Raw genomic sequence first — 21691 nt, forward strand, 5'->3', positions numbered from 1 at the left:
ACAGAAATGACCAGGACGACTAAACCACGAGCTGCGCTGTGAGTAACAGGACTGAATTCTAGCAATAAAAGAAAGTCACACAAGTCACATCACTAAATTACCTCCGTACTCGGAACAATGTACAGGCACCGTGAGTGCCAGATCACCTGCGGGACCCGCAGACCCCACCTGCGTGCTTGTATCACCTGACTGATTCACTCGGCCAAGTTTAAATGACTGCACTTCCCTCGGACGACGTCTGGAGCAGAACCTACTATTGTAGTTGCCATGAATTGGTTTTCCCCAAACCTGCCAGGGGTCACAGCCACACCTGCTCTGGGCTCTGCCATGGACCCGCCAGCCTCTGCCTGGCCTCCTGCCAGAGAACGCGGCAAGGCCGTGCCAGCACCCAACGTGTACCCAGCAGCTATTAGGAACTGACAAGCCTCTCAAAACGCAAGGTCTAAACCCAGAATTTACATACACATTATCTGCTCAATAGCAAACGCTTTTAAAAAATGCTAACTCTGCCAGGAGCAGTGGCTCACACCTGTAATCCTAGCACTTTGGGAGGCCAAGGCGGGAGGATCACTTGAGCCTGGGAGTTGGAGGCTGCAGTGAGCTGTGATCTCACCACTGCACCCCAGCCTGGGAAACAGAGCGAGACCCTGTCTGGGAGAAAAAAAAAAACAACAGCTCACTCAGTGTTGGTGAGATCTTCTGTGCTAATGACAGCATAAGCTGACACAGCTTCGGGTGAGCCATTTGTAACAGGCATCAGAAGTATTCTGGTCTAGAAATTCAACTTCTCTGCTCCCTCCGGGGCATAAGCTGAACTCTGGGCCAGCTCTGTGTTTGCCCAGGTGGGCTCCGCCCTGACCTGCACGTCTCCCTGACTCTCCCTGAGATTTCAAGCTCAGTGACTGCATCCTTTGTCTCCAGTCTGGCTCTGGTGAGGACAGACCCAAGCGGCCACCTGTCCTGAAGACCCCACGACACAAGAGCACCTGAAATCAGCACACCTTCCCCAGCAAGGCCGCCCCTCCACGGAGTCTGCGTGCCGTCCCCTCCTGGTCCTCACAGGCTGGAGTGTGGGTCTGCACACGCGGGGCTCCCCCACTCACAGGGGCGCGTGTGCAGTGCCTCCTACACACACCGGGCACGGTGGAGTCCGCCCTGAGACTGCACATGTGCTACGACGGCCCAGGAACAGGCAAAGAGCTCACATCCATGACCAGTCTACTTCCCCAATCCAGGCTGACGTGTGTGAAATAAACACAAGATAATGTACTTTAGAATTGAAACGAGGGGATCCCTGGTTTCCGGGAAAGCCGTGCTGTGATGGTGCTCACGGTACTTACTTTATTTGACATCTGCTGACAGTGCTGCTCTGTCGTGTGAATTAAGGTCTGGTCCAAATCAACCATGAGCACTAGTTTTCTGTTTCGATGCAGTCGTTGCTGGTCTTCCCTTCCTAGTTGTTCAGCTTGCTAAGGTTTAAAAGAAAAAATGAAAAATGGCAAAGTGTATTTGGATCCAAAATAAAATACACTTTTGTTAAGAAATACCAAAAGACAAAGATAAGCCCTTAACCAACCTCCAGGGCTCAACCCGGAGCACACGGGCACTGGCTGGCAACATGCCAGGTGTCCACCAGCCGCTGTGCCCTGGGGCCGCACCCGGCTGACCTGTGCTGCGTGTAACCAAGGCCAGCCCCGTGTGGGCCAGACCTGTTCACGGCAGCCTGCCTTGTGACTACTGTTTTATAATTTAGTTAAATATGTAAACCAACAAAAAGGAGAGGGGAGAGAGACGGGTTATTGCTATAAAAATGTAGTAGGATGCCAGCGGCAACTCCGTCAGAGTGAGCTGCAGAACCCACAAAGAAGACAGCGCAGTCCAGCTGGGGGAGGGCACACCTGTCCCGCACTGGGCTGTGGTGGCAGCAGCTGATGACACCCAGGCTGGACCCTCCAGGCCAGCACTGCTGCTCCACCGTGAAGAGCCCCAGGTGGGCCCTGGAGACGGTGCCCTGCAGGTGCCGCCCACACGCAGGCCAGCTCAGGCTCCCTGCGTCACACCAGAGCCGTGGGGTGTGCGAGGCAGCAGGGTGGGCACCATTCACGATTTCTCACGTAACTGGCATTCGGTTACTGACCGACAACACCCTGGTCCTGGCCGGGTTCGACAGGACCCTGTGCCGTGCTGTCCCTGGGAGGAAGGTGCACAGGCGCTGGCCGTGGCTCTCACAGTGGGAGCAGCGGGGACACCCCCTTCTTCCTCAGGGTGCCTAGTTCTGTCTTCCACACTCATTTCTACTTGTTTGAAGTTCACTAATTCAGAAAACCTGGATTCATGTATCGGACATTTTGTCTTTCCCATAAAAAAGACAGAAGTTGGTATACATCATTTATAAGCACAAATCTAATAAAATCACAACACTGAAAAATGTTTTATCTACTTACAAACATATACGGCCCTGAAACAGCCTAATGACTATGGTAAGAAACTAGTTTTTCTAGCTAACTGTGGAAATTGCCCACTGTCCCCACCGCAGGTGGTGAAGCCCAGTGGTGGGAGGGGGTCTGCCTCCTGCCCCTTCCTGGGGACCCGACCTAGGACTACATGAGGTGCCAGGAGGCCTCAGACCAGCACTGCCCTACACGGCTCTCGAAACACACGGACAAGACGGAGACCTTCGAAGATAACCCAAGCCCCGTTTTCAACCCTGTGCGCTGGGGTCCACGCACACGGACGCAGCCTGTCCCTCCACCCCACTGTGTCCACCACTCCCCAGCCACCCGGCTCTCCCGCTCTCCTCCCAGCAGCACTGCTAAGGCCACCTGGGTCCCTCCCCATCCCCTCCTCACCACAGCCTGAGCACAGCTGCTCTGGACACAGCAGAGCCTGGAAGCCAACACAGCGCCATCCCCCTCGTGCCCTGCTGGTCCCCACCAGAAAGCGTTTCCCTCCCAATGACGCTGGCCTGGCCCACGATGCCCTTGGTGGCCCCATCACCCCCCCAGCCCGCGTGCAGCTGTCTCTCACATCCCTCCCTGGCTCAGAGGGACCCGGACTGACCCAGGCGTTCGCATCGGCACTGGCCGCACTGGAGAGACCCCGACACACTGGAGTGGAGCCGAGGGTGCCTCGAGAGTCACAGGCAAAGGCAGGTGCATTTGTGAAGAAAGGTGAGAAGATGGGAACGAGGCAGCTCCACGTCCTAGGGAGGTGACACTCCACACACAGCATCCGCCTGACGACGGCCATCGGGTCTGCCCCAGAGTCCCTCTACACACAGTGTGCCCGGACACCGCGACTCACCTCGGAGCTCACCATCAGCTCCGGCACGCTGTGCACCATGGACACGGTCGCTGTGGACACGGGGACGTGCTGCTTCCCGTTCTTACTCTGCAACCTGGGGACGCAGGGACGGGGTTACTTGCTCTCCCTCCATTAACTGTCCACAAAAATCACATTTAACTACACGTGATAGGACTTTAGCTTCTGTTTTCATTCACATATACTAATACACTTAATTCTATCGGCAACCACGGCAACGGCCTCTGCTGTCCAGACAGGAAAACGATGACAAACTCTCGCTGTCACACGCAGAGCTACAGTGCTCCCACACGCAGCACAGGCTCGCTCAGAGTTCCCTGTGAAGCAAACTGTAAAGGTAACATGGAAGCAGAAATAAGCTCTCAAACACACAAACCCAGGGAAAAAGATCCAGCAACAACTCATGTTGCTTAACTGAGAAATGAGAGAGCGCACTTGGCATCGCAGGTAAATGAGCCCCAGCGGAGAGGATGGATGGCGAGGCTGGGACGGTGGGGGTCGGTGAGGGGAGAGGAGGGGGGCTCTGAGGTGAGAGAAGGGGGGCTCTGAGGTGAGAGGAGGGGGGCTCTGAGGTGAGAGGAGGGGGGCTCTGAGGTGAGAGGAGGGGGGCTCTGAGGTGAGAGGAGGGGGGCTCTGAGGTGAGAGGAGGGGGGCTCTGAGGGGAGAGGAGGGGGGCTCTGAGGTGAGAGGAGGGGGGCTCTGAGGTGAGAGGAGGGGGGCTCTGAGGTGAGAGGAGGGGGGCTCTGAGGTGAGAGGAGGGGGGCTCTGAGGTGAGAGGAGGGGGGGCTCTGAGGTGAGAGGAGGGGGGGCTCTGAGGTGAGAGGAGGGGGCTCTGAGGTGAGAGGAGGGGGGCTCTGAGGTGAGAGGAGGGGGGGCTCTGAGGTGAGAGGAGGGGGGCTCTGAGGTGAGAGGAGGGGGGCTCTGAGGTGAGAGGAGGGGGCTCTGAGGTGAGAGGAGGGGGGCTCTGAGGTGAGAGGAGGGGGGCTCTGAGGTGAGAGGAGGGGGGCTCTGAGGTGAGAGGAGGGGGGCTCTGAGGTGAGAGGAGGGGGGGCTCTGAGGTGAGAGGAGGGGGGGCTCTGAGGTGAGAGGAGGGGGGCTCTGAGGTGAGAGGAGGGGGGCTCTGAGGTGAGAGGAGGGGGGGCTCTGAGGTGAGAGGAGGGGGGCTCTGAGGTGAGAGGAGGGGGCTCTGAGGTGAGAGGAGGGGGGCTCTGAGGTGAGAGGAGGGGGGCTCTGAGGTGAGAGGAGGGGGGCTCTGAGGTGAGAGGATGGGGGCTCTGAGGTGAGAGGATGGGGGCTCTGAGGTGAGAGGAGGGGGGCTCTGAGGTGAGAGGAGGGGGGCTCTGAGGTGAGAGGAGGGGGGCTCTGAGGTGAGAGGAGGGGGGGCTCTGAGGTGAGAGGAGGGGGCTCTGAGGTGAGAGGAGGGGGGCTCTGAGGTGAGAAGAGGGGGAGCTCTGAGGTGAGAAGAGGGGGGGCTCTGAGGTGAGAGGATGGGGGCTCTGAGGTGAGAGGATGGGGGCTCTGAGGTGAGGGGGGGGCTCTGAGGTGAGAGGAGGGGGGCTCTGAGGTGAGAGGAGGGGGGGCTCTGAGGTGAGAGGAGGGGGGGCTCTGAGGTGAGAGGATGGGGGGCTCTGAGGTGAGAGGAGGGGGGCTCTGAGGTGAGAGGAGGGGGGCTCTGAGGTGAGAGGAGGGGGGGCTCTGAGGTGAGAAGAGGGGAGCTCTGAGGTGAGAAGAGGGGGGGCTCTGAGGTGAGAGGATGGGGGCTCTGAGGTGAGAAGAGGGGGAGCTCTGAGGTGAGAAGAGGGGAGCTCTGAGGTGAGAGGAGGGGGACTCTGAGGTGAGAGGAGGGGGGCTCTGAGGTGAGAGGAGGGGGGGCTCTGAGGTGAGAGGAGGGGGGCTCTGAGGTGAGAGGAGGGGGGCTCTGAGGTGAGAGGAGGGGGGGCTCTGAGGTGAGAGGAGGGGAGCTCTGAGGTGAGAAGAGGGGGGGCTCTGAGGTGAGAGGATGGGGGCTCTGAGGTGAGAAGAGGGGGAGCTCTGAGGTGAGAAGAGGGGAGCTCTGAGGTGAGAGGAGGGGGACTCTGAGGTGAGAGGAGGGGGGCTCTGAGGTGAGAGGAGGGGGGGCTCTGAGGTGAGAGGAGGGGGGCTCTGAGGTGAGAGGAGGGGGGCTCTGAGGTGAGAGGAGGGGGGGCTCTGAGGTGAGAAGAGGGGAGCTCTGAGGTGAGAGGATGGGGGCTCTGAGGTGAGAGGATGGGGGCTCTGAGGTGAGAGGATGGGGGCTCTGAGGTGAGAGGATGGGGGCTCTGAGGTGAGAGGAGGGGGGGCTCTGAGGTGAGAGGAGGGGGGCTCTGAGGTGAGAGGAGGGGGGGCTCTGAGGTGAGAAGAGGGGAGCTCTGAGGTGAGAGGACGGGGACTCTGAGGTGAGAGGACGGGGGCTCTGAGGTGAGAAGAGGGGGAGCTCTGAGGTGAGAAGAGGGGAGCTCTGAGGTGAGAGGATGGGGGCTCGGAGGTGAGAGGAGGGGGGCTCTGAGGTGAGAGGAGGGGGGCTCTGAGGTGAGAGGAGGGGGGGCTCTGAGGTGAGAAGAGGGGGGGCTCTGAGGTGAGAAGAGGGGGGGCTCTGAGGTGAGAGGATGGGGGCTCTGAGGTGAGAGGATGGGGGCTCTGAGGTGGGGGGGGCTCTGAGGTGAGAGGAGGGGGGCTCTGAGGTGAGAAGAGGGGGGGCTCTGAGGTGAGAGGATGGGGGCTCTGAGGTGAGAGGAGGAGGGGCTCTGAGGTGAGAGGAGGGGGGGCTCTGAGGTGAGAGGAGGGGGGGCTCTGAGGTGAGAGGATGGGGGCTCTGAGGTGAGAGGAGGGGGGCTCTGAGGTGAGAGGAGGGGGGGGCTCTGAGGTGAGAGGAGGGGGGCTCTGAGGTCAGAGGAGGGGGGGCTCTGAGGTGAGAAGAGGGGAGCTCTGAGGTGAGAGGATGGGGACTCTGAGGTGAGAGGATGGGGGCTCTGAGGTGAGAAGAGGGGGAGCTCTGAGGTGAGAAGAGGGGAGCTCTGAGGTGAGAGGATGGGGACTCTGAGGTGAGAGGATGGGGGCTCTGAGGTGAGAAGAGGGGGAGCTCTGAGATGAGAAGAGGGGAGCTCTGAGGTGAGAGGATGGGGGCTCTGAGGTGAGAGGAGGGGGGGCTCTGAGGTGAGAGGATGGGGGCTCTGAGGTGAGAGGATGGGGGGACTCCGAGGTGAGAGGAGGGGGCTCTGAGGTGAGAGGATGGGGGGACTCTGAGGTGAGAGGATGGGGGGGCTCTGAGGTGAGAGGATGGGGGGACTCTGAGGTGAGAGGATCAGGGGGCTCTGAGGTGAGAGGATGGGGGGACTCTGAGGTGAATGGGGGGGCTCTGAGGTGAGAGGATGGGGGCACTCTGAGATGAGAGGAGGGGACTCTGAGGTGAGAGGATGGGGGGACTCTGAGGTGAGAGGATGGGGGGGCTCTGAGGTGAGAGGATGGGGGGACTCCGAGGTGAGAGGAGGGGACTCTGAGGTGAGAGGAGGAGGCTCTGAGGTGCGCAGTCTCCAGGCAGCATGTGCCCTGAGTCTCCAGGCCGGGCGAGAAGACAGCCTTAACCCCCGCACGTCCGCAGCACGCTAGAGAGAGCCACAGCGTGACTGGGTGGCCCCGAAACTGAGGAGTGAAAGCGCTGAGCGCAGAGCGTGGCTGGCATGGGCGGGAGGGGCCGTGTCTGCCGTCTGCAACCAGAGCGCCCACCCTGAGCCCCGGGGTCGGCCCACCCCTGTGCAGGTACTTACTGGGTCAGGTCCTGCCCACACTCCGCACACAGGCCCTTCATGACAACCGGGTGGCTGCATCCTTCCAACCGCACCAGAACTGTGCTACAAAACACAACGGGAAACGCATTTTAAAATCTCTTGGTTTATCACGCTGTGGTAGAAAGAGCACCTGAATAATAAAACATTTGTACTGTTTCTACAGCGACGCTCACTTAACTTCAAACAAGTCACGTTACCCCTCCAGGGCGTACGTCTTCGTTTATAAAATCAAGGGACTTCACCTAGGGGTCTTCCTCGTGTAGAGTGAAACAGACCGACCCCCCTGCTGTACACATGACAGACAGCTGCCAACACTAAGCACGTCTAGTCAGGGGAGAAGACTTCGCGATAACATAAAAATTGCCTTAAAATACATTAAGTATTGATATAATCCTCTTATATTTGTGATAGAAAATTTCTAAAAACCAAAACTGTGTTAATTAAATGCAATAAGGAACAAACTGGTATAACACCAAAAAATAATGAATGACATCCCATTTATTATTTCAAGTATAGAAAACAGTTATGATTCACCTGTATTCTTCTGACACAACTATCACAATACTCCTATCTTTTATGTAAACAGAAACTTTTTTCTTTACACGTCTGAACGCTGCTCAGCCCGCAGCAGCCTTGGAAGGGGCTGGATCTAAGTGAGGGAATCCAGTGTCCTGGCTCCTGCCGGGACGGCACGGTCGGTGCCCCAGGCCGAGGCTGTGCCGGCCCAGCAGAGACCCTGCAGCACGGTGCCCTGGGGAAACTGGCCCAGCCACTGTCCGCCAGCGGGACCTGTCCATGGTACCTGCTGCGGCGGAGTCGGACGCGGTCTCCAAAGCCGGGGTGCCCGCAGGAACCAGCCGCCTGCAGCCCCCTGCCCTCAGCACACGGGCAGCATCTGCTTCCTTCCAGGTCCTCGGCTCCGAACACACCCCACCCCACCCCACACACGCATGGGCCACTCTGCCGCCCCCAGGACGTGGCTCCCCGGGCAGAGCAGACGCCCAAAGCCAAGGAGAGGGGACGAGGGCTGGAGGAGGCCAGGCGGTGGGCCCATCCCATGCCCACCCCGCTGGACGGCCGAGGCTGAGTACAGACAGCGCGGCTCCCTAGTCTGGTTTCCCTGAACGGGGGGCGCACTGGGCTGGGGGGTGATCGCGTCGCCGCAGAAGGGCATGTGGGGCTGTGTCTGCAGCAGGCGTCCCGGTCCCGGCAGGGAGTGGAGGGCTCGTCCCGTGAGCACACAGGCTGGGCGCGTGCGGGGATGGGGAGGAAGGAACCGGAGCGAGATGCAGAGACGGGACTGGCTTCCCGACACCCCGTAACAGGGCCCTCACCAGCTCAGCCGGGGGAACCAGGGCAAGAAAAAAGGTCCCTCAAAACTTGGCACATAGAAAGTGCTCCGTCCAAAACACCTCTGGTCCCAAGCATTTTGGATACGGGATACTCAACCTGTATCAGGTTTGTTTTTTTTTTTTTTAAACCAGACAACGTAGTAATAATATTGTTTGAAAAAATCTGTTTAACTTTTTAAAGCAACAAGTACAATTTCTTTAATCTTGTCGCATTACTTTGCCATGAATGAGCAGAGTTCTGTAATTAATCTACCTGCGTGACCAGACTGAACACAAAAGTCAGACTGCAGATGAGGGTCCGAATTACACTCTGTGAGCAAGAGAGGAAATATAAAAACACTCTAAAGACAAAATACAGAAAATAACTAAGAGCATTTAATGTCAGAATTCTAAAAAAACAGATACTATTTAATGAGACCAGGGCACAGCAAACTCAAAGAGCCGTGGGCGGTGCTGGTGTCAGAGAAACCTTCAGGTGCTTCTCAAAGTCAGGTGCTCACCTCCCAGCTCACGGGCACAAGGTCAGTGGCAGCTGGACACAAACACCGAAGACAGAACAACTGAGAAAGGGAACCACAGGGCTCCATCTCTAGCACTCACGGTAAACTCGCAGCAAAGCGGGGCAACTGCCTCTACCTGATAAAGGGCATCCGTGGAAACCCACAGCTGGCATCGCACGCAGGATCAACTGCGGAACCAGCGCCTCCCCCAGATGTCTGCTCCCCACACACTCGCTCAACCGCGGGTCCTGGCCAGTGCAGTAAGGGAGACAGACTGAAAAGCAAGACACGAAATCCCAAGGAACCTACAAAAACAAAACTCTAACAAGAAGTTCAACAAGGTCATAAGACACAAAATCAACACGCAAAACTAACAGCATTTCTGTATACTAACAACGGACATGTGGAAACCAAAATTTAAAAGCAATACCACTTATCATTTCAAAGCTAATGAAATACTTAGTTATAAAACTATCAAAACATACACACATGCTGAGTATCTAAAACACTGATGCAAGAAATCAAAGAGCTCAGAGAAGGCCGGGTGTGGTGGCTCATGCCTGCAATCCCAGCACTTTCTGGAGGCCGAGGCAGGAGGATCACTTGAGGCCAGGTGTTCAAGACCTGACCAGCTGCACCTGCCTGAACAAAGGACGCGTGGCCTGCTACATCCTGCCCACCTCTCGCCTGCTCAGTCTCCGGTCAGATCTCGGAGGGTCCCCCAACACTCTGCCTCCCACTGCCCACCAGCCTGTGTCCTGGAGGTGCCACTCCCTGTCCACTGTCCCCCACCTCCCAAGACCACCCTGTGAAGCTGTGTGACATCTCACATGGTGGCACTGTGCTGCCAGTAAGGATGGGCTGCGGCCTGCTCTGAGGGCAGGGTGGTGACAAGGCCAAGTGCCACCTGGCAGCTTCCCCGCCTGGCCCCCGCTCCCCAGAAGCACAGGTCCGGCACGGCGTGGCAAAGCTGCCCCTCTGCACGCAGCCGTCCCTGGGTGAGCAGCTCAGCTCAGAACCTGAAGGCAGCAGGCCACACGGAGCAGCAGGTTGTGACACCCTGGCTCACACAGCAAGGTAAGGAGTCAAATGAGGTCAGCCAGGCAGAGGCGCCCAGGCAGAGACCAACACAGACAGTCGGCTCTACCTGAGGTGGACAAAAGCGTCTAGGTAACATCCAGGTCTTGACACGCGAGGAGGAAGGTGAGGGTGGAGATGGAGGAGGCAAGGCAGGCAGCACAGCCTGAGGGCGTGGTCCCCACACCCCATGTGCATGGCAGCAAGGACCAAAACACACACCCCGTCTAAAAAGTCTCCCACACGCTGGCTGATCATGTGAAAGAGTCACGTAATTTTCTGTGTTGGGGTTGAAAGGTTCTGTCTCTCTCTTTCCATAGTGTGGATTCTGCTGCCGCAGGACACTGCCACCTGGTGTCACAGCTGGGGCAGGCGGCCAGCATCCAGAGGGTGGACCAGGAGAAAGTGCGTTTGCCAGAGAGCCTGAACCACGCATGTCAAGGCAGTCACCACAAATGTTAGTTCTCCTGAAGAAAATCCATGAGAAAATCATGACATGCAATTTCCAAACAAGCTATTTCCCTCCAAAACTCACGAGTGCAGTACCAGACTCCACCGGCTTTTGGACTCTCAGCTCCCAGACGGAAGGCTGGCGGGCAGAGGGCGCACCGGCGAGCTCGGGGCAGGGCCCTGGAACGTGGAAGCTTCGACTGGGTCCAGCCTGCTCCCTGTTACATACAGATCAGGAGAGCTCAGGGGGTTCCTCTAATTTCTAATATTCTACGTGGAGAGGTGTATTTGGAGGGAGAAATGGCTGATTCCAGGGCTGCAGCCACGAGAGCAGGAGCCTAAAGCACCGCGTTACACCAAAAGGTAAGGCTGTGCTCTGAGACCCTGGGAGCCAGCCGGCCGGGGCTCCCGCTGGCCAAATCTGGGACAATTTGAGCATCAGAGCAAACAGCAACAGTGGGTTATAACCCAGTGACTGAAAGACTCCATGAATCTACACTGCCGAACAGTGAATCATTTGTTCTTATAGTACGAACCCAACCAAAGAACGGAGAAGGAATGCTGGAACTGAGAACATCACTACTGTACAACCATCCTAGAAACAGAGATTTGGGCAGGAATTATCAACACGCCAAAAACGGTGTGTCAAAGGTTAGTGGGAATTTAAGGTATTTACATAGTAATAAAGTTCTCTCTCATTAAATACTTAACTGCAACAGGGAAACTAGGAACCTTCTGCTATGGAAACCTGGTAGTTACCACCTTAACCAAGTGATCAACAGGTCACATCACATGGCTAAGATCACTGTCTTAGGAGAAGGCTTCACTGCTGGGGACAGACCCACCCAAACGCGTCACTGAGATCTAACCAAGGGACATGCTACAAAACCACGGGCTGATAACGCTACGGGAAAGAAAGAAAAGACAGAGAACTGACTCACGCAGGCCAGCTGCACGCCACACGGGGTCCAGGGTCTGCTTTTGTTACGAAGGACATCGTCAGGACTACCAGGGAAATCTGCAGAGCAGAAAACGGCACTGCACTGATGCTGATTTCTGACGCTGAGAACTGTACAGTGCTTACGTAAGAAGAGATCTTTGCTTTTGGGAAACTAAAGTATTTAGGGGTGAAGTGACGTCACATCTGCAACTGACTCTCCCACTCTCCAGAAAAGCGTGTGTCCCTGGAGAGAAAGACTAAGCGACTGTGGTCAAATGTTAACAGTCAGGAGGGCTGGGTGAAGCTCATGTGAGGACTCTTTGTACTATTCTTGCAGCTCTTCTCTAAGTCTGAAATCACGTCCAAAAAGAGCCTGAAGGAAAAAGTGCTCTTGTTTCGTCTCCAGGTCACACAGGGCTGGTGGTGTGCTCGAAAGGGACCACCTGCTCCAGCACCCCGCAGGCTGTCACTGACTCAGCCAGCGCCAGGGCTCAGAAGTCATCGGGGCCAAGACAGACCGTCCTGGAGCTCCGGCAGATGTCACTGAATCTGTGGCTGAGAAGGACAGAGTCTAGAGCATTTGGAGGACGAGTGAAAGTAAGTACGGGCTACTCCAATTCCCAGCACCTCTTTAGACTCCTCTGGGAGCTGTGCACTTGGCCAGGGCGGTCTGGCCATGCATCTGATGAAACCATTTTCCTAACGTGTTCCAAAAGCACGTGGAACGCCGCAGGCCACACCATCCACACTCTCCTGCCCTCTCCGCCGGGGAACAGCCCTTCCAGGAAGTGGCTCACTGCCGCCCTTGCAGAATTTCAGCAGACCCCGGAGAGCCGGCGAGCCCTTAAATGCTGCCAGCCTGGAGAGCGGCATCCACCCCTCGGTGCGCTCAAGACAAAGCGCCGACGCCACGGTGTGTGTCTGCCAGTCAACGGCACAATGCTCGCCGACTCCACCGTTCCCACCAGCTTACAGCCGACACAAAACACAGCAGAATAGATGAAACCAGCAATATTCACCATTTAGTACGGTGAATATTTAAAGACTACTGAAAGTCTTTAAAAGCTACTTCAGAATACAAATATTAAGTTAAATTTCAGCACAATCCCATCTTAAAAATTATAAAGAATTCTGCATATACATAATGCTAAATATGTACTACTTAAAAATCCATTAAGATGTCTTTTCATAAGCTTTAAAAATTGTATTTATCCTTTAAAATATCATGTGAATACTCTGATCATTTCCATTCTCTCTAGATTCTCTTCCAAATATGAAAAGTACTTTTCTGAGACAAAGAATTTGCATCATTTGTTGTTTTTAGCTTTGTTACCAGTATTTCTGCATCGTTTAAAATACACATAAAACTGAGATTTGCGGACTCCTCTGTACCCAGATATTTGATGATTTCATATGATCTAATCTAAAACTAACTTTACAGAAAACACAAAAATGGAGATATATCTGACAATGCACACACAATTTCTTAAACCCTACACAGCACTTTGGGGCAGATGGGCTTCAAAGCCCATTTGGTTCAAGGCTTTTATTTAAAAGGTTGGGTCAGATACCTGGAAATCTGCAGCAAATGTAAGTCACATCCACACACAGAGCTAAGGAAACAAAAAGGCCCAATGATTTTGTTAAAAACTGGGAAAAAAAAACAAAGCAAAACCTCATCTGAAGTACAAATTATTAAACAAAGTGATGACTTTCCAAGTTTTAGACATAAGGGTCTTTTAAACAATCTTTTGAATAGTGCAGATATCAACAGCAAAGGATAAAAAGTATTTAACTAAAAGAACCTACTAATTCATCAAGATTCTCAATATCCAGATGAAAAGGTTGTCTCCTTATCTCCAAGACGAGGTCTGCAGGGGATCATAACTGAACTGTGTTTAGAGCTGTGAAACCCTCTCGCTGCCTAACTGTGGAATAAAACGAGGCACTAATCTACATTGTACTCTGGTCTAAGTTTGTTACAATTTTCCTCAGATTTTTGATTCTAAAGTCTGTTATACATAGCAATAAAGACAGTAATGCTGCTGTTGTTGGAATGAGTTTCATTTTACTCAGTGATTTTTTCCCCTGCCTTTTAGTAGCATCTCACACCAAACGCTGGCTAACGCAGACGCTCTTCGTGTGGACGGCTGGTCACACGCCAGTGACCACGTCCACGCAGCCTCCACCTCCGGTCCTGAGGGTCACCACACACTCCCTGATTGTTTCAGGTATTTTCTCCTTTCTTTGGAGACTTCAATGCCTCCCTGTGAATGACAACAGATCAAAAGGAAAACAAATCTGTAGGAAAAAAGGAAATCATTTGATAAACTAATAATTCCCAGATTTAGTTTCTGTCAGATGGTGACTTTCAAAATACGTTCAATTAAAATAATTTCCCTCCACATAAATATAGAAATAGATATATACTATCATCCTATCTACTTCCCCCACTCTGGCAGCCTCTCTGGATGAAATCCAGGCTACAGACACAGCAGCACAGGAGAGGCGGGACTGGACGTCCCTTGCGGCCACCTACAGCCCCGAGACGCTGGGCATCTCACAGCTCCCAAAGCCACGTACACTGGGAGACGCCGGGCAGGTCACACCTTTCGGAACCTCCATGTCTGTCCTGGGCAGGAGAGCGGTTTCTGCTTCTCTGCCTGCTGGGACGAAGCGCTGTGAAGACACGCAGTCCTGTTACAGATCGCATGGCACTCCAGTGATTACCTCAACTACACTCAAATGCGGCACTTCTGAGTTCCCAGAACTGTTCTTCGTCTAAGAATAAACACCGATGTGGTCAGGATCAACGCTGCTGATGGCAACAGTGACAACCACAGCCACGAGTGCCTGGCTTTGTTACTGCTGTTCACACGTTCACTGGCACCTGCTGTTTCTCCAGGGAGGCTCTAGGGGCCGCGGGTGCCACCACCTCTCTGGGGCTCTGCCTCACCTGTCACACACACCCTGTGGGATTCTCCTGCGCTTTGTCAATACTCCACGATACAAGGCATTTTTCAGAGTTACCACAAGAACAGGACCAGAGCTTCCTCTCTGCCCCAAGCCCCCACGAGACACGCTGGCTGCAGTTGCCTAGGCACCACCGCACCGCAGTTCCTCACAGACACAGTCTCCGCAAGAAACAAGCTGCTGCCAAGCAACGCGTGCCTCAGCCACGGGAGCCCCAGAGTCCAGACCCTCGCAGCACCACACAAGCCGCTGCCCACGTCTGGTCTTCACACGCTCCAGTTTAGTAAGTTTCATGGCATTTCTTCAAAGATACTTTGCTTCATTCCTTAAAAACAAGCATTTTTACAAGTCCTGTGAAAAGATCAGGATGAAGGGTAACCGTGGGTGGGAAAGCCTCAGACACAAAGTCGTCCTGGACCAGAAGCGAGCACACAATGCCCACAGGGCACACAGAACCACCCGGCCCCTGACAGACACCGCTGGTCCTCCCTGGATTCCACACACCACCGACAACGTCCTGGACGGCACCCCCAGGAAGATCCGAGGGCTGCGCTTGAGGACCTTTCCCAAAGGTCCCACAAGTCAGCAATCAGGGAAAGCAGAAGTTCGATAAAGCCTGCAGGAACCAATGCCACGTGGTCCACAAACCCAGGGCTTCACCCGAGCCCAGAAGCCCTTACAGGGACCGAGACGGCTCTTCACCAAGCAACGTCCACGTGTCACGGAGACAAGGACAGATGCTCATGACAAGGCTGGAATTATGGCCGATACCCCCTGTCCTCACAGACACGCACAGCCTACCTCGGGAAGACTTCCAGAGACAGTCGCAGCCATCCCTCAGTGCCCACAGGGGACTGGTTCCAGGATCCCCGCGGACGTCGAAATCCGCCCATCCCCAAGTCCCACAATGGGCCCTGCAAACCCAGAGACACACAACGTTGGCCTCCATATACACAGGTTTTGCGTCCCACAAATACTGTCAGATGTGGCCCCCACGGATGTGCAGAACAGACTAGATTTACTGAAGCTAATCTGTGTGGAAATGGACCCCTGCAGTTCAAACCGTGTTGTTCAGGGTCAATTGTAAATTGCCAGCAAAGACCTACTGAGCTGATGTTTTAGAGAAATCCACTACTGATGGACTACAAATGAAAATTAGGGCAATCTCTACCTGCAGCTCTCTATGGACAGATGCCAGCCAAGCCCCCACAGCACCGCAGAAACTCACCAGTAAACTGTCTTTCTACAAAACCTATCAACAAGTGACTGAATCTAGCGACCTTCAAACTGTGTCCACAAAGGTCAGCAGGCATTGTGGGGGAGGCCACACTCACGGGCTCCCGACTGCAGCCCCCAGGAGCCAGGGCAGTTACTCAGACCGAGCCTCAACAGTGCAGAACAGCGAGCAGCTCTGAATCCCAGCTGCAAACACATCTGTGGACTCCAACCAGACAAGGCAACTGAAAGTCACAAACCTGATTCCCAAGTAATGACGAGAATTGCCGAAGGAAATGCAAACAGGGCTTTAAACCAATGCTTCCGCCAACTGCTCCTCCTCATCCCCACGCGCAGGGCACGCAGGAATACCACTGGAAACATTAACTTCACGTTACAACACGCGCTGGAACGCCCACAAACACCCTGTACACAAACCCGCAGGGACACACGGAAATGGAGGAGGCATTTTAGATGCAATGTCGTACTGGTGTGGCCTTCTCTAAAGCAGGGATTCACCTGCTATCCGTGGAGTAGTGGCACAGGAATCAGCGAGCCTCCTGATTACAGGAATACCTTTGGTGCCACCTAGATGCTTCATCAGAGGAGAAACTATAACACATCAATTTCTCAAAGAGCCCTATGATGATGAACCATTGCTCTAAGACACCCGAGATGTAAAAAAAAAAAAAAAAAAAAGGAAAGCTACAAACTGCTGGAAACTTGTCATCAAACTAATTACTTGCCTGATTATGTACTGGGTTGGATGGATTCACTAGATTAACTTATTTGAACATGGAGTGTCTATACTAACTACCTATATAATGAAGTTACATACCTGTCTGGCCTTCAGGGACTCTTTCTGTATAATCAGAAGAGCAGAATGAGAAACCAGAAGAGCTCTTCCATTCTGTAGTTTTCCACCTGGTGAATACACCAGCACCAGGACTCACCTCCACAGTCTGTGGGCTGACAAAGCGCTAATTAGGGCCCAAGAAAGGTCGGGTAACTCTTCTGAAAGGTCGGGTAACTCTTCTGAGGTCCAACCACAGTGCCCACTGAGCCACAGCCCTGTCCTTCCAGGGAAGCCAGGCAGACAGCTCCTTTTGAGGGTGTGGCCTGAACCCTCCCAGGCCCACCCACCAGCGTTCAGTGGGCAGGAGGGCCACCGGTGACAAAGGCCAGGACTCAGGCTCCATCTCCAAATGACGTGCTGGAGCCACCTCTCCACCTGGTGAGTGGAGGCAGGACACTGTGGGGCTGCGATGAAAAGCTGGTCCTGTCCTAGGCCCTGCTACTGTGGAACCAGGCACCTAGCAGATACTCATCAAAGGCAGGCTGGCGCAAGCCCAGGGGAGAGGGAGCCACGGCCGTGCAGAAGAGGGCAAGAGTGTCAGCCTAGAGAGGGTGACGTCCTTTCCAGAGGGAAGCTCTCACATCCAACCCACTGCAGGCAGGCGCACTTTTTCCCTGGAGTTTCTGTTCCTTACAATCAAACTAACCTCAGCCACGTGTACCCGCACTTGTGCCCACATGTCAACCCAATCTCAGAACACAACACTGGTAAATTGAAACATAAATTGGACACGTACGTGCTCAAGTATTTCATGAAAGGAAACATATTCCCTTATGAGACTGGAACAGAGGTACTGACAGTTATGGAGCCCATCAAATGATGATGCACTACCCTGCCACCTGGACCCAGCCCCCGAAGACGCCCACCGTGGCCAAGCAAAGGGTCACTGCACTGGCTGCAGGGCCTGAGTTCTGCTCCTTCCTCAGTTATGAAGCAGAACTACACCAGGTTTTACAGCTGCGTTTCACCAAGTCTACAAAATGTAAACATGTGCACACACCCAACACTTTATATTTCAATAACAAGTCTGGAGCTGGCCTAATTAGACCTGCACTCACAGCCACCCCTGAGTTTTCTTAACTTGTAAAGGTGGACTCTTAAAGGGGAAGGGAGGCCGTCTACTGCAGAAGAAAAGCAATGAATGCAACTGCTTTCCCAAAAAGAGTAACTCCAGAGAGCTAAAGAATTTTTCCTTTTAATTCAAAATGACCCTCAGTTAGTAAAATCACAGCTGGCGACTGTCTACCTGTGGAGAAGTGTCGCGGCTTCTCTTTCCAACGTTCTCACAGAGCGCAGCGCCTTGGGGCGCCCCTGCCCACCCCGAAAAAGCCGTAACACTGCAGCCTGGAGGCACTTTCCGGGCAAGGTGCCCGCCCTGGATCCTCAGGACCTGTGCCTCTCTCCAACCCAAGCCCGCCCCAGATCGCTCCCAGCACAATACTCCCCTCTCTCAAGACCCCCCCTTCTCGGCCCGGGACCCCAAAGCCCCGCTCCCCGGCCCAAGACGCCGCCTCCCGCAAACCCAAGACCCGCCACCCTCCTCTCCTCCCTGGTCCCGGAACCGTCCATCTCCCGGCGAGGCGCACTCACCCGGGGGCCACCACCTGGCCCGGCTGCGCACACAGCTCCCGCACCACGCCGGCGCGCTCCGACCGGAGCCTGCGCTCGGCCCGCGCGGAGCGCACGCAGCTGCCAGAGGCGGCGCGGGACGGGGCGGGCCCGGAGGGCTGCGCGGAGGCGGCGGCCTCGCACACAGCCAGCACGGAGCCGATCCGCACGGCCGCGCCGGCCGCCACCCTCCACTCGAGCAAGCGCAGCGGTGCGGGGCCCGGGCAGCGCACCTCGGCCACGGCCGCCGGCGGGGCGCCCTCGGCGGGAACGCGGCCTGCGGCCGGCGCCTCCATCGGGAACGCAGGGCGGGGTGGCGGAGCTCAGGGTGCGGCGGGGCCCAGGGTGCGGCAGCTCCGCTCGGGCACCGGCTTCACCCGCCGTCGGCCCGCGCCGGCTTCCTGGAGCGCGCTGACGTCACGGCGCCACGACGTGCACCGCGTGCGTGCGTACGCACGCTCAGGACCGCGAGTAAACAAGGCGCCCACGCGGAGCCAGGCGCGCTGCGCCAGCGGCGGGCCCGGGAGCGTCTTGGGACCGAGCCTGGGGGCCGCACGCGGGAGCGCGTCACTGCGGCCCGCTCTCTCCGGAGCGCCGCGCGGGCCGGGGACCGCGAGCCTCCCGCCCCGTCACGCGCCTGGCTCGCCCTCCTAATACGAGTCCCGGCATGCAGCGCGAGCTTTGTTTTTCTCCCGGCGCGCACCGCGAGTCCGGACGCCGTGAGACTGCGGGTCCCGGCATGCTGTGCGCGCCCCGGCCCCGGGGGCCTCTCTGCCTCTTAATGCTGGTGCTAGGACGCAGGGCGCTGCAGCCGAGCGGGGCTCGGTCGGGATCGGGCTCGTCCCCCGATTCCTGCGGCAGCTTTTCCGGGACTCGCGGGCGCGTTCCGTGGGGGTCGTGGAGGGAGGAGCGCGGCCTCCGCCCGGGACCTCGGGCGCAGGAGCCGGTGTGGGGTTGCTCAGCCCGGAGCCAGCTCGGCCGAGACGCAGTGGTCCCGGGCGTGGCTGCCGCGGGCAGCGCTTACGTTACGGGCACCGAGGCGGCCGTTTCTGAGCCGTTTGTGAGGGTTTACGATAAAGTAGCCTAGGCTGTTGGCAGGAGCCAGAAGGTAACGGCGGGACAGCTCGGTGGGGGCCCGACTGAAGCCAGAGATGCTGCCTGGGCCTGATAGATTTTGCATTCCGTCCTGTAGCTCGGGCTGCAGTTTTTCCTTTCTCAATCGTAGTAAGCGATGTATGCCAAAAATAACATCCTAAGGCCCTCCCCCAACTGAACGGTTCCCTCATTGGCCAGAAAAACCTTATAACTGAGTTCCCAGCCACGAAGGGGAGGGAGGTTGGACACACTACACCTGACCAGCATTAACGTTAAAGTAGAGATCGTTGGCCGGGCACAGTGGCTCACGCCTGTAATCCCAGCACTCTGGGAGGTCGAGGCAGGAGGATCACTTGACGTCAGGAGTTTGTGACCAGCCTAAGCAAGAGTGAGACGCTGTCTCTACCAAAAATACAAAAATTATCCAAGCGTGGTGGCGCATGCCTGTAGCCCCAGCTACTCGGGAGGCTGAGGCAGGAGAGTTGCTTGAGCTCAAGGGTTTGAGGTTGCAGTGACCTGTCATGGCTCCGCTGCACTCTGTCTCAAAACAACACAAACAAACAAAATCACTAGGCTGACAAAACAGACTCTGGAAATACAGCACTCATTACAAACAGGACCTAAGGCCTGCAGGGCAAGGGTTAGGCCTTCAATTTGGTCTTCAATTTCACCTGCAGGCCATCAATTTGCTTATCAGATCTGAGTCTGCATATTGTGGCTTGTCTGTGATTAGCAGACTTAAAACATTCCTTTCTACTGAATCCAAGCCTGTAGACAAAGCTTTATTTCTTTAACCAATTACCCATCAAAGAATTCCTGAACCCACCTATAACCTGTAAGCCCCTCCTGCACACCTTTCAGGCTAAACCAAGGTGGCCTTCTACGTATTGGTTTATGATTTTATCTGCAATTCCTGTCTCCCTGAAATGCATGAAACCGAATTGTAACCTAACTGCCTTGGGTATGCTTTCTCAGGAACTCTTGAGATCGTGTAGCCCTGTGGCATGGTCACTCATTGGTTCAGAATAAACCTCTTTAAATTATTTTGCAGAGTTGGGTTTTTTCCCCATTAACAGTGGTGCTGTTCTTTTTCTCTGTGTATATCTGTCCTGACATAAATTTTCTGTGCAACTGAGATTGTCCTGTATTTGCTGCTTTCCCACACACTTAGCGTTATATGATAACTTTTCTCATGGTAGTAAGCATTTTGGAAACTGTTAATTTTTAATGATAACAGCAGCAGAATGGGTAATATCTTTTAGCCATTGTCACCTTTTGCTATTACAAGAGCATTTTTTTTGTAGCAACAAGGTTTTGTCTGTCCCTGTGTCACAGCGTCAGACCACAACTTTTATGTAACAAAATTGTGAGTTTTTCTGTTGCCAAGGGCCCCCAAGTTAATGGTCACATAACTTGAGCGTGCCGTGATGAACCAAGTGTGCCACCACCGGTGGGACCCAAGTACTCAGACCGAAGAGTGGGGACTGGCTCAGGGACCGGACAGAGAAGTGGACGCTGCCCGGCAGGGTCCAGGACCCAATCAGGTCAAGCTCTGGCATCACCCCATGGCAGGATCCAGTCAGATTATGCCTCATGACCCTCTGACTATAAAACCTGCCCCAACCCCCAGCTCAGGAAGACATTTGAGTCCCACTCTTGTGTCCTTGTTTTGGTCACCTGACAATACACCTTTCTTGCTGCAAAAACCGGTGCTTTGGTGTTTGGCTTTCTGTTGCAGACGGACAAAACAGACCCAGTTTGGCTCAGTTACACCTGCGTGCTTTCTGCAGCCCCTGCCCCCTGACTACAAGGGCAAACGTGGTACCGGCCAGAGAATTTTTATGAAATTTTTTAAAAACGGAGGTTGTGGGAATATTGTGCACCAGTGACATAGTTTTTCAGTATCTCAGAATCCATTAAAAACAGAGCAAGCAGGTAAAATTCAAGGCAAGGGCAATATTTACAACGCAACCAGATGATGAGGAATTCCCATGAACTCCAAATACCGCGAGGACAAACCACGGCACAGCCCTGGGTGATGCTGGGGTGAGAGACAGTGGGGGCAGAAGTCTCCATGCTCAGCATCAATGGGTTGATCTTAAAAAGTGCGGACGCACATGCTCACATCACCCTCCACAAAGGTGGCACTGGTGTTTATTGCTATAGGCAGTGTGTGAGCTTCGGTTTTAAGAAAATAATTACATAAAATGGGAAGGACCATATGTTATTAGTGACCTTGAAATACCTCGCTGATGGAATTGATAGATGGATGTAGATAGGTGCAGCTAGCCATAGATGATTATAACTTTAACCTGAGTAGATGCCATATCGTCTTGAAATCAGTTCAAATTAGGAATGATATATAGCATGTGAAACTTAGATTATCTTCAACTGGTGTGTCACCTTTCATTAAAATCAATCTGGGCATGGTGGCTCACACCTGAAATCTCAACATTTTGGGAGGCTGAGGTGGGAGGATTGCTGGAGACCAGGAATTCCAG

General features: G+C 54.8%; 1 protein-coding gene across 3 annotated transcripts in view; it reads right to left on the reverse strand.

The window, feature by feature from the left end:
- The window catches only part of CTDP1 (CTD phosphatase subunit 1), a 64695-nt gene extending 46304 nt beyond the window's left edge, over positions 1-18391 (reverse strand). For 2 of the 3 annotated variants that reach the window (XM_069467858.1, XM_069467860.1), the window contains exons 1-4: positions 18078-18391; positions 7104-7187; positions 3304-3397; positions 1341-1469 (exon numbers count right to left, since the gene is read on the reverse strand). In XM_069467858.1, coding sequence (XP_069323959.1) covers positions 1341-1469; positions 3304-3397; positions 7104-7187; positions 18078-18391 — 621 coding nt within the window. The remainder of the gene's footprint in view (positions 1-1340; positions 1470-3303; positions 3398-7103; positions 7188-18077) is intronic. The other variant, XM_069467859.1, reaches the window with a different exon arrangement.
- Between the last annotated feature and the right edge of the window lie 3300 nt (positions 18392-21691).

This window comes from Eulemur rufifrons, chromosome 5 (genome assembly GCF_041146395.1).
Source record: "Eulemur rufifrons isolate Redbay chromosome 5, OSU_ERuf_1, whole genome shotgun sequence".
NCBI classification, from domain to species: domain Eukaryota; kingdom Metazoa; phylum Chordata; class Mammalia; order Primates; family Lemuridae; genus Eulemur; species Eulemur rufifrons.